This window comes from Pseudophryne corroboree (genome assembly GCF_028390025.1).
Source record: "Pseudophryne corroboree isolate aPseCor3 chromosome 3 unlocalized genomic scaffold, aPseCor3.hap2 SUPER_3_unloc_47, whole genome shotgun sequence".
NCBI lineage: Eukaryota > Metazoa > Chordata > Amphibia > Anura > Myobatrachidae > Pseudophryne > Pseudophryne corroboree.
Genome location: NW_026967538.1, coordinates 146,214 through 158,984, shown reverse-complemented (window position 1 = coordinate 158,984; position 12,771 = coordinate 146,214). Strand labels below are relative to the sequence as shown.

General features: G+C 47.3%; 1 protein-coding gene and 1 pseudogene across 1 annotated transcript in view; both read left to right on the top strand.

Moving 5' to 3' along the window:
• The window catches only part of LOC134984286 (gastrula zinc finger protein XlCGF71.1-like), a 45,908-nt gene extending 36,692 nt beyond the window's left edge, over nt 1-9,216 (top strand). The window contains exon 2 of the mRNA XM_063949908.1: nt 8,673-9,216. Coding sequence (XP_063805978.1) covers nt 8,673-9,203 — 531 coding nt within the window. The 3' untranslated portion in view covers nt 9,204-9,216. The remainder of the gene's footprint in view (nt 1-8,672) is intronic.
• Nucleotides 1-12,771, top strand: part of LOC134984282 (gastrula zinc finger protein XlCGF26.1-like) — a 265,738-nt pseudogene that overhangs the window by 140,712 nt on the left and 112,255 nt on the right.

Below are 12,771 nucleotides of genomic sequence, written 5' to 3'. Positions count from 1 at the left end.
GGGCCGACGGGGTTTTTATGGACCGCCAATTCGCCCTGAAACACTCTGTTCCCTTAGTACCCTTGGCATCGGAAATTGAGATTTGTGGGTTAAACGGGGAACCATTATCCCAAGGTAAAATTACCTCTTGCACTAGCCAGATTTCTTTGTTTATTGGAGCCACACACTCTGAAAAATTGTCCTTTTATGTGACTGTCTGTACTTTTGCCCCATTGGTGTTGGGGTTACCCTGGTTAAGGGCCCACAATCCTCAATTTGACTGGGTCTCTGGGGAGATTCTTAGTTGGGGTACTGATTGTTTCAGGAGTTGCTTGAGCCTTCCAGTCAGGCTCTCGCAGCTAAGTTTGCCAGGATTGCCAGGGTGTTATGCAGATTTTGCGGACGTGTTCTCCAAAAAAGTTGCAGAGGTACTACCTCCCCATCGCCCCTATGACTGTGCCATTGATTTGTTGCCAAATGCTAAGCTTCCCAAGAGCAGGTTGTACTCCCTGTCACGTCCTGAGACTCAGGCTATGGCAGAGTACATTCAGGAGAACTTGGCTAAGGGATTTATCAGACCTTCACAGTCTCCAGTTGGGTCGGGGTTCTTCTTCGTGGGTAAAAAGGACGGTTCGTTGCGACCCTGCATCGACTTCAGGGAATTGAACCGTATCACGATTAAAAACTCATACCCACTGCCTCTCATTTCGGTCTTGTTTGACCAGCTTCGTACTGCCACCATTTTTTCTAAGATTGACCTACGCGGTGCGTACAATCTAATCCGAATAAGAGAGGGGGATGAATGGAAGACTGCCTTAAATACCCACTCAGGGCATTATGAATATTTGGTGATGCCTTTTGGGCTCTGTAATGCCCCGGCAGTCTTCCAGGATTTCATGAATGATGTGCTCAGGGAATATTTGGATAGATTCTTAGTTGTATACTTAGATGACATCCTAATCTTCTCCCATTCCCTGGAGGAACATCGGAAGCATGTACGCTTAGTCCTCCAGAAACTCGGAGACCACCGGCTTGGGGCGAAGTTGGAGAAGTGCGAATTTGAAGTTCAGCAAATCGCATTTCTAGGATATATTATCTCCCCAGAAGGTTTCCAAATGGAGGGTTCCAAGGTACAGGCAGTCCTGGATTGGGTGCAGCCCACTAGTTTGAAGGCGCTTCAGCGTTTCCTGGGCTTTGCGAATTTTTATAGACGATTTATCGCTGGATTTTCGTCTATAGTGGCGCCCTTGGTGGCACTCACTAAGAAAGGGGCGGATGTTGCTCACTGGTCTTGTGAGGCTAAAGCGGCTTTTGCCCGTCTCAAAAGGGCATTTGTGTCGGCCAAGGTGCTGCGACACCCAGATCCAGAGCGTCCTTTTGTGGTGGAGGTGGATGCCTCTGAGATGGGTATTGGGGCAGTGCTTTCTCAGATGGGAGTGTCTGATAATCGCCTTCATCCCTGTGCTTACTTTTCCCGTAAATTTTCGCCTGCCGAGATGAATTATGACGTGGGTAACCGGGAATTGTTGGCTATTAAGGATGCACTCGAGGAGTGGAGACACTGGCTTGAGGGGGCTAAGTTTGTGGTCTCAATTCTCACTGACCATAAGAATCTGGCATATTTAGAGTCAGCAAAGCGTCTCAATGCCAGGCAGGCACGATGGGCTTTGTTTTTTGCTTGCTTTAATTTTTTGATAACATATCGCCCTGGGTCAAAAAACATCAAGGCTGATGCGCTCTCGCGGAGTTTTGCTCCAATCCAGGAGACCACCGAGGAGCCGTTGCCCATTGTTTCCCCATCATGTATTAAAGTGGGCATTACCCAGGACCTCTTATCATTAGTCCTTAGAGCACAGGAGCAGGCTCCTCCAGACCTTCCGGTAGGTCTTTTGTTTGTGCCTCCTAGGTTAAGACAGCGAGTGTTCCTGGAATTCCATGCCAAGAAGTCGGCAGGTCACCCGGGTATTGCCAGAACTCGGGAGTTGCTATCTAGGGCGGTGTGGTGGTCCTCGGTGGCTAAGGATGTGGATCAGTGGGTTCGGGCATGTGACATCTGTGCCCGAAATAAGACTCCTAGAGGGGTTCCTGTTGGCCCATTACATCCACTCTCTATCCCATCTAAGCCATGGACCCACATTTCAATGGATTTTGTGGTGGACTTGCCCAAATCCTCGGGGATGACAGCCATCTGGGTTGTCGTTGACAGGTTTTCGAAGATGGCGCACTTCGTTCCACTGGTTGGGCTGCCATCGGCCAGACGCCTGTCTGAATTATTTATGCTGCATGTTGTGCGTCTCCACGGGTTGCCACTTGATGTGGTCTCTGACCGCGGATCCCAGTTTATGGCCAAATTCTGGAGGGCATTTTGTTTTGATCTCCAGATTTCTGTCAGCTTGTCGTCAGGCTACCATCCGCAGTCTAATGGGCAGACTGAAAGGGTGAACCAGTCCTTGGAGCAGTTCCTCAGGTGTTATGTCTCCAAGTGTCAGACTGACTGGGTTGCTCATCTGTCCATGGCGGAGTTTGCCTATAACAACGCGGCTCACTCTGCTACAGGGATCTCTCCCTTCCTTTGTGTGTATGGGCATCATCCTAAGGCCAATTCTTTTGACCCCCTGGACTCCACGCCTGGTGGTTCCTCTGTGGTTTCGGTCCTTAGAGGTATTTGGCGGAAAGTGAAGAAAGCCCTTGTGTCTGTGTCATTAGTGACCAAAAGGGTTTTTGATAAGCGGAAAAGACCCTGCAGCTTCAAATTAGGAGACTTCGTCTGGTTGTCTACCAAGAATTTGAAGTTGAGACAGCCATCTCATAAGTTAGGCCCCTGGTTCATCGGCCCTTATAAGATCACCAGGGTTATCAATCCGGTGGCATTTCAGTTAGATCTGCCCCGTTCTTTGGGTATCAATAAAACATTTCATTGTTCCCTTTTAAAACGGGCGATTAGTAATCCTTCTTCCAGTGGAAGACATTCCCCTCTTCTGATACGTGGCCAGAGGGAGTTTGTTGTTGAAAGGATTCTTGACTCCAAGGTGGTTCGGGGTCGGCTGTCATTTTTGGTGCACTGGAAGGGGTATGGCCCGGAGGAGCGGTCGTGGGTGCGCAGTTGTGATCTTCATGCCCCCAGACTGATACGCTCTTTCTTCTCGCAGTTCCCCGATAAACCCGGTGGTAGGGGTTCTTTGACCCCTCGTCAGAGGGGGGGTACTGTTAGGGTCTCCTGCCCTGTGCTGCCACGTCGTCATGGCAACCGGGAGACAAGTGCTAGCGGAGTAACCTGAGCGCAGCTGATACTCCGGTTCGGGTCTTTTGCTGTGCAGTGGTTATAGGCTCTGTGCACGGCAGGGGATCCGGTGCTGGTTTTTGTGCTCACAGTCTGTGAGGTCTGAGTGGGGCGTGGACAGCACCTGCTTTATAAGGCCTCTTCTCAGGGTAAGCAGATGCTGCTGAATCTTTGTTGGTTAGTCAGTTCCTGAAAGTTAACCAGTACTGTGTAGCTTTGTATTTGTTTGTTGCTTACTGCAAATAGGCCTGGGGATTTGGTATTACACTCTGCCAATCCAGACCTAGCAGTAAGACTGGAGTCAGTCGTTTAGCTTGCTGGGGTTCTGTTACTACTCTGTGAACTTAGCAAGTTTGCGGCTGTATTCTCAGACTTGCCTGTCTAATCCTGTCTCACTGTGCTAGGTGTCAGGGGTCAGTTTAGTGGCAGTAAGCTGAACCTGTCCACTGCAAGTGAGAATTAGGATTGTGGAGACTCTCCTTGTGTCTATCATTCCATCTCTGACCAAGGAGTTTACTGCCACACCCGTTGGTAACCCTTTATGGTTTTGCTGTTGCCCTTAGCAACAGCATTTCGGGTTCTCTACGTATTAAAACACAACATCTTGCTTTTCCCATCTGAGCAGTTCTAATACAAGGGAGATACCCAGTTCCTTAGCCTCTGGGCTTCTCTGTTCACCTTGTGTGTATTTTGTTACCCTATCACCTTCTGTGTACGTTATGTCATATTCCCCAGTCTGTCTGTGAGTCCATTTGTTTTGCATAACAGTTCAAACACCAGTACATTCCTGCAGGCACTGGAGTGCATAACAGTTCTGACACCAGTACTTTCCTGCAGGCACTGTTGTGCATAACAAAAGGAAGTGGGGCACAGTGATTAGTGCAATATAGAAGTATAGCACTATGTTAGATCATGGCCGTGTAGTCAGTGTGTTGTGTATAAGTGTCTGTGTTTTCCCTGTCAGATACCTACTATAGCTTTTAGTACACATGTGTCGACATGTGTGAGGGCTCTGTCGCAAACAGTTATGGGAATATCTCTGTCGGCATTGCCGACTCCTGTGGTACTTGATTGAGTAAATGAAGTGTCAGCAGGTCGGTAGTGGTATTCTTTCAAAGAGTAAACACGCTATGGGAGACACAGTAGTATGTGGGTGACCCTGTCGGCACCAACTGTCAATACTGGGTGTAAATTAACATGCTGTAACTGCCTTATACCTGTATATATATTTATATGTATATATATGGTACGGTTTCATGGGCCTGTAGCTCGAGCACAGACATGGTAGTATTGTGGGGGTGTGATATTAAAATTATATATGTATATTTCCCTTGGACCCCTCGGGGTCGCAAGAATGTTATTTTGCCTGGTACTACTCCCTGCTGTCGACGATTACTATGTTTTATGTCGACCATAAGGTTTCCTGGTTAGATCCACAACTGGGGCATTCAGTACATGGACATACACATTCAGAACACATTAATGTCACTAGGGACCCGATGGTTGCGGGCAATCCGCTTATATGTATGGTGTATATATATATATATATATATATATATGTAGGATATGTGTATTACAATATGTATATTCATATTATGATTTATAATGAATGCTGAAGTAAAAGTATTCCTTCTCATGTGCTGGTCGCTCTGTTGATAAAGCTCTAGGTCGGCCGTGGCGAGTTGGTCTCAGATCCTCACAAGGTTTATTCTTTTCCTGCCGCGGATAGAATACTGTAAAAGTCAACTCCTGGTCTGCACGGGGCCCTGTCACAAAGGATCGTATACAGGAAGCTAAGTGATATTTTATTCTATGCTTTGGAGTTATTTGCATTTCGATAGAATTACCCTATAGAGAGAGGGGGTGTGTCTTATGTTGGTTCCTCTCTATAACATGGCGGCAGGCTGCCGTGCGACTGCAGGAGGTGTGGCCGGGGGAATGCTGAGGCTGACTCCGAGAGATACTGGAGTGTTTCCCTGGGACGGTGTACCGCTGTTAGGGGAGGCCTCAGTCAATCTCGGCGGATACCACTGGTAAGTCTAACTTCGTGAGTTAGATTCCCTCACAACGGTTGGTGACGCATTCTGATGTGGGATGCAGTCATTTTAACCGGTTCGATACCGTTCTTTTTTCCCTTTCTGTGCAGATTGTGGAAGGTGAAAAGTAAGAGTTCTGCAGCCTTGTTAGGTTCGCAGAAGTGGATGTTGTTTTCTGTTTCTACCACATCCACCGCATGTCGCTGGGTCTATCTGGCTGGAGCCCACTCTGGTGGGAACTCGTCCAATACTCTTCAGTCAGTCCGGGAATGGACTTGGACCTGTGAGTTAATAATGGAATCCAAAGGGGGACATCCTGGAGTTTACAGATGATTCCCCTCACTGATTTTTAAAGTAGATCTTACCGATTCCCCTCTGAAAGGGGAGGTAGTACGCGACGCCATACCAGAGTTGCGTCAGGTTCAGGGCATTGTCCTGCTGTCCCTGTTAAAAAAAAAGAAAGAAAACCAAGATTTCTACTTACGAAGTTGAGCTACAGGATGGAATCTCTCAGGCCAGGGAGCTCCAGTACGTAAAGGTAGAAAAGGGTTTAGATTAATTTTTCTCCGCATTCAGCTTACCTGGGTTGATGTCCAGGATTGTCTTTGCCATTTCACCGGAGTGATGGCAGTATGATGGGTTTCTTTCAGTAGTAGGAGCCATTGTTATTCTGTACTCAGACGCTCTCCGGATTAAGGCGAGGTCAGGACACAAGTGGTGCAAATCGTTGTTTCTCTCTGACTGTTCTTCAACACAGGGGAAGGCTGTTGTTCCCAATGACGTAGATGTCGGAGGTGGGTATCAGAGTAGATACTGAACGGTTGAAGTTCTGTGTGTTCCTGTGGAAAGAGGTCTGAGGATCCGGAGTCGGATCAGATTTGCAGTGACAAACCATCAATATGTTCCGTTGATGAAGAAGATGGGTGCGGCCTAAGAGGCCTTTTCGGTGAGCAGGTCAAATGCCAGAGTGGTTTTCACGGGGCCAGTTGGAAATGTGGTCCGGATCTCACCTGCACATGCGCCGGAATATAATCCTAATGGCCAGGATATCGCTCCTGTGGTGTCTGCTCAGTTCTCACCTCCTAGAGGGAGGAAGGTTCGGAATCCAGGATGAGATCCTGGTGTCCATGCATGCAGATCTCCGAGACTGGGGAGCAGCCCTTGCAAGGGAAGTATTTCCAGAGGAAAAGGTCAAGCTGGGAAGTTTGTCTGCAATAAGCTTTCTTGAATTAAGAACTACTTTCAATGAACATATGCTTTGTGATCTGCTCGTGTTAATTCTGTCGGACGACTTGACAGCAGTGGTGTAAGTAAGCCGCTAGGGCGGAACAAGGAGCAAAGCGGCCCATTCCACTAGGAAGGTGGGCTCTTCTTGGGCGGCTACCCGAGGCATCTCGGCATTACAGTTGTGCCGAGCAGCTACTTGGTCGGGTTCATACACTTTTGCAAAATTCTACAAGTTTGATACCCTGGCTGATGAGGACATCGCGTTTGCTCAATCGGTGCTGCAGAGTCATCCGCACTCTCCCGCCCGTTTGGGAGCTTTGGTATAAACCCCATGATCCTTACGGAGTCCCCAACATCCTTTAGGACGTAAGAGAAAATAAGATTTTAAACCTACCGGTAAATCTTTTTCTCCTAGTATGTAGAGGATGCTGGGCGCCGGTCCCAGTGCGGACTGGATCTGCAAGACTTGTATATAGTTATTGCTTACATAAGGGTTATGTTACAGTTGGAATCGGTCTTTGACTGATACTGTTTTGTTCATACTGGTAACTGGTTGCGTATATTCCAGGTTATACGGTGTGATTGGTGTGGGCTGGTATGAATCTTGCCCTTAGATTAACAAAATCCTTTCCTCATATTGTCCATCTCCCCTGGGCAGTTTCTCTAACTGAGGTCTGGAGGAGGGGCATAGAGGGAGGAGCCAGTGCACACCCATACTAAAACTTCTTTAGAGTGCCCATATCTCCTGCGGAGCCCGTCTATACCCCATGGTCCTTACAGAGTCCCCAGAATCCTCTACGGACTAGGAGAAAAAGATTTACCGATAGGTTTAAAATCTTATTTTTATATACTAACAGGGGTGACAGGTGTGTGGTACATCCCTGCAAAGGCAGATCCAATCTCTCATCAGACTCTGCTGTCTTCCCTGCACTCTCACTCAGATGTTCACTGCTGCCAGTAGCACACATATGAGAAGCAGAAGTATGGTGGCAGCTGTATAGATCCTGATATGTAATTCTCTGTATCATACTTACCGTACTCACATCATCCTTATTACTATTAATAGAATAGAGGTAATACACTGATGATGGGGGTGTAACAGTGGATTATATCCTAGCAGATGATGATGATTACAGTGTATTATATGGTGTATTGCATGTAAAGTACCTTGTTCCACACCTACTCTGCTGTAGCAATATACCTTATATAAGGGTAACACATGTACAGGCTTACCAGCGTATGAGCACACACATAAAGGAATGCTACCTTACCAATGCTTCCAGGAGTAACGTTAGGAGACATTTCTCTGATCCATCAGCTCATATGACTGACGTTATTGTTCATCTAGAATCTCCAATTCATACGATATGTTCCCCATCCATTGTTTTACATTGGTGCTGACATAGGACTTGGCGAGTGACTACATCTCCATTTATACTTCATGGTTAGTTACCAGTACAAGAGAGAGATATATCTAAGTCTTATTATAATATTACATTTGTTATTGTGAGTGTTCTCAGGAGGGTGGACACAATGATAGTCTGAGACACAATATTATAAAGCCTTCATTAAAAGTTATGTTTTATTATACACACACATTTACAATTAAGTGTCCCAGAGAGTCGTCTTCTCCTATTGTTTACAAGATTAATATTGTTACAGAAAATGTCACATTTCCATAATGTATTTTATTTCCAGCAGATGGACACACAAGCAGGAATATCTCAGAAGGACATCTAATGTTATCCCCGGATTGTGACATAAAAGATCATGACAGTATACAGGAATCTCCAGGAGATAACCCCATTACCCCAATTATACATCCAGCTCTTTCAGCTGGTACCTCTGATCCTGGGAAATGTTCTCCTGATCACTCTGATATTGGTGCATCTGTTACAGCTCGGAGAGTAGATACAGTGTTTCCGTGTTCTATAGATGCCAAATGTTTTACACAGAACACAAAGCTTATTACCCATCAGCCAGCTAATGCAGGGGAGAGGCCATTTCCATGTTCTGAGTGTGGGAAATGTTTTACATACAAATCAGCTCTTGTTATACATCAGAGAAGACACACAGGTGAGAAGCCATTTCCATGTTCTGACTGTGGAAAATGTTTTGCATACAAATCAGATCTTGTTAAACATCAGAGAAGTCACACAGGTGAGAAGCCTTTTTCTTGCTCTGAGTGTGGGAAATGTTTTACACGGAAATCACAACTTGTTATACATCACAGAAGTCGCACAGGTGAGAACCCATTTCCATGTTCTGAGTGTGGGAAATGTTTTGCACAAAAATCAGATCTTGTTAAACATCAGAGAATTCACACAGGTGAGAAGCCTTTTTCTTGCTCTGAGTGTGGGAAATGTTTTACACGGAAATCACAACTTGTTATACATCAGAGAAGTCACACAGGTGAGAACCCATTTCCATGTTCTGAGTGTGGGAAATGTTTTGCACAAAAATCAGATCTTGTTAAACATCAGAAAATTCACACAGGTGAGAGGCCATTTTCTTGCTCTGAGTGTGGGAAATGTTTTACACGGAAATCACAACTTGTTACACATCAGAGAAGTCACACAGGTGAGAAGCCTTTTTCTTGCTCTGAGTGTGGGAAATGTTTTACACGGAAATCACAACTTGTTACACATCAGAGAAGTCACACAGGTGAGAAGCCATTTTAATCTTCTGGATTATACTTATTGCCATGCGTTGTTCTTCAAGGTTCTTATCCTATCTCCTATGCTTTTTGCAATAATACATGCTACCGCAGGGTGAAATAATCAGATGTCATGCCCTCATCTACCACTGCTATGCAGATCTGTCTTTTGCTCTGGGTACTGAGAACCCAGTACCAATCCTAAATGTCTAGCTGATCTCCAAGTGTGGGTGATGCCAGTTGGCTGTGACTCAGTCCTGGTGAAACAGGTCCTTATGATAGAAGCTCACCAACAAAGGGCAGGGCTACAGCTCAACTTTGCGAACCAACCAGGCTTGCACTTGGGGGTTCAGAGTTACAAAATGCTGATATGGGAGTCATTCCGATTTCGTTTGTTGACGATTTTCGCTATGCTGCGATTAGTTGCAAATTGCGCATGTGGAAGGCACGCAGGGCGCATGCGCTTAGTTATTTAACACAGAACTTAGCAGTTTTGCTGTGGCTTCTGCGGCGCTTTTCAGTCGCACTGGTGTTCGGTAAATGATTGACAGGAAAGGGGTGTTTCTGGGCGCAAGTCTGCGTTTTTCCGGCGCTTGCAAAAAAACCGCAGACGTTTCAGGGAAAAACACGGGCCGAACGCAGGGCGTGTTTGTGACGTCAAACCAGGAACTAAACAGACTGAGCTGATCGCAATTCGTGAGTAGGTCCGGAGCTACTCAGAAACTGCAAAGAATTATTTAGTAGCAATTCTGCTACTCTTTTGTTTGCAATTCTGCTAAGCTAAGATACACTCCCAGAGGGCGGCGGCCTAGCGTGTGCAATGCTGCTAAAAGCAGCTAGCGAGCAAACAACTCGGAATGAGGGCCCATGTGCGGAATCTTGGTGTCCTGGGTGGTGGAGTGACACTTAGACATCAGGTATCAGCTACAATCAGTTCCTCATGTGTGGACCATAGCCAAACTCCAGCACTTATTTCCCCTCAGAAGATCTACCTAGTCATACATGTACTTGTATTATCCCACTTTGGGGGTCATTACGACCTGATCGCTCACTGCAGTTTGTCGCAGCGATCGGGTCGGAACTGCGCCGGCGCATGCCAGTCATCGTTGCCTAGCGATCGCCTCTGAGACAGAGGGAGGGGGCTGGACGGTGGCCAACGCAGGCGTGGCTGGACCGTTGGGGGTGCGGGCCATGGCGGCAGTGAAGAACAACTCCCGGCCAGCCGCAGGAGCTGCACTGGTTGGGAGTTACTCCAGAAATATAAAAGCATCGCCGCTGTGTGATGCTTTTGTATTTGGTGGGGGAGGCACTGACCTGCAGGGCGGACTAGCCCTGTGCTGGGTGTTTCCCCCGCATGTCAGGGAAGATGATTGTAGCTACGATCAACTCAGATAGCTCGTAGCTACGATCAACTCAGAATGACCCCCATAGACTACTGCAATGTCCTCTGCCTGGGTCTCACAGCAGAAGAATTGCACCACTTGTAGCGTGTACAGAATTTAACAGCCAGTCTGTTACCTAACCAGCCCGTTCCTGCCACATAACACCCATTCTCTACTCCCTCCACCGGCTGCCTGTAAGATGGTGACTCTGGGCCTAATTCAGGTTGGATCGCAGTGTGTGATAGAACTGGAATTATTCAAAAAAGTTGTGGGCGCATCCACTGCGCCCATCCTGTGCATGCTCCCACCTTTTCCACTCCCACAGGCAGTTACGGGTGTGGGTGGGCAATGCTCCATTTCCAGGGAGGAGGCAGTGTGGCGCGAATGGAGGGCAGAGGCGGACAAATGGGCATGATCACGGTGGCTGTGTGACATCACGTGCAGCTGCCATGATTGAGAAGAATGCGGTGGGCCTCCTGCAGGTGTAGCTAAGCTGCAGCAGCAGGAGGCTTCACTAACTTCTACGATGAAGCAGAAATTGTGAGGCAATCGCATTTTCTGCTTCATCAAGGAGGAGGCGGCGGTCAGCATGCTGGGTGGCTTTGCGCTGCGATGGGCGGCCCCTAGCATGCTAGGAAAAGGATTGCTAATTCTGCTAATTAGCAGCATCTGCAATCCTTACTGAATTAGGCCCTCTATGAAATAATCTTACTGACTCTCCCAGCCTTGCATGACCATGGTACCAGAAGCAGCTTCTGCCTCCGTACTGCCCGGGTTACTTCCATCTGTTGATGAAGGACTTAGCAGTACCATAAATTCCCAAGCAGTGCTTAGATGTCGGGGAGACAGGGTGGGTGGCAGTAGTGCAGTAGCGGGGGCTGCTGGAGGCAGTGTCTAAATGGGTATTATGGTCCCCAAGCAGCGCTGAGGAGGGAGACAAGGTGGGTGGCAGTAGTGAGAGCTGCTGGAGGCAGTGTCTATGTGGGTAAACATCCACAAGCAGGGCTGAGGTGTCAGAGCAGGGAGACAGGGCAGGGGGCAGTAGTGGGAGCTGCTGGAGGAAGTGTATATAGGTAAATGTTCCTAAGAAGGGCTGAGGTGTCAGAGTGGGGAGACAGGGCAGGTGGCAGTAATAGGGGGAGACAGGTCGGGTGGCAGTAGTGTGGGGAGACAGGGCGGTGGCAGTAGTGGTGGGGAAACTGGTTGGTGGCAGTAGTAGGGGGAGACAGGGCAGGTGGCAGTAGTGGGGGGAGACGGTGGTGTCAGTACTGGGAGGAGACAGGGCGAGTGGCAGTAGTGGGGGGAGACAGGGCAGATGGCGCAGTGCAGTACCAGGGGCTGCTGGAGGCAGTAAAGAGGTGTATGGGTCTCGCACAGAACCAGTTGATAATTAGACTTAATGATTATGCTTCCTTATTTCTAATTAATCCCTTGTATGTGTTACTGTTATTTGCTGTGTCAGCCTTTATGTGTGTTCTGTGTAGTAATCCTGAAAGTGCTGCTACCGATCTCATATCATTTGTAGTAGCTTGGAAAAGATGAGATATGAGGTGCACTCTGGAAGCTTATAGGGGGTTAATCAGAGATGATCTCAGATATGACATCACGCAGCCCCCCTGGAAAATGGTCCTGGCCCTCCCGTGTTTACCCCTCAGGGATGCGGCTGCAATGTGTGTGTCTGTGGCCGCTGTGCATGTGCATTTTGCCACCACCAGTAAACGGCTGTGGGCCGCTATTGCGGCTGGGTCTGAATGACCCCCATAGCCTGTTGTGCAGAGTAAAGTATTTTTTAAGTTTAAGATATAGGCAAAAATCTGTGTATTAAAGATATGAAATAAAGTCATTTAAAATCAAAAGATTTCCGGTGCAATTTTGGCTATGTCCGATGCCGACAGCGCATTTGAATAGTGGGATGATATTACGGGGGGTCTCTGTGTAATTAAATAGTTTTATCATTTGTTGGTTTTAAATAAATGTCTACTCAAATGTTCTGGGTTTTATTTTTACTTGTAGGTGAATTAGGGTTGTATTTAAAAAAATAAAAATAAACTTACCTGCCCCTTGCCTTGAAATGTACATGTATGAAGGTATGGGAGATACTGCTGCGGTCCCTTCTACTTACATTTAGGGGGTCCGGTTTTTGGGGGGAATTAGCAGCAAATAGTAAATGATACATTGGCTCCATAACGTCTCGCTGACCCTCTGATTTTT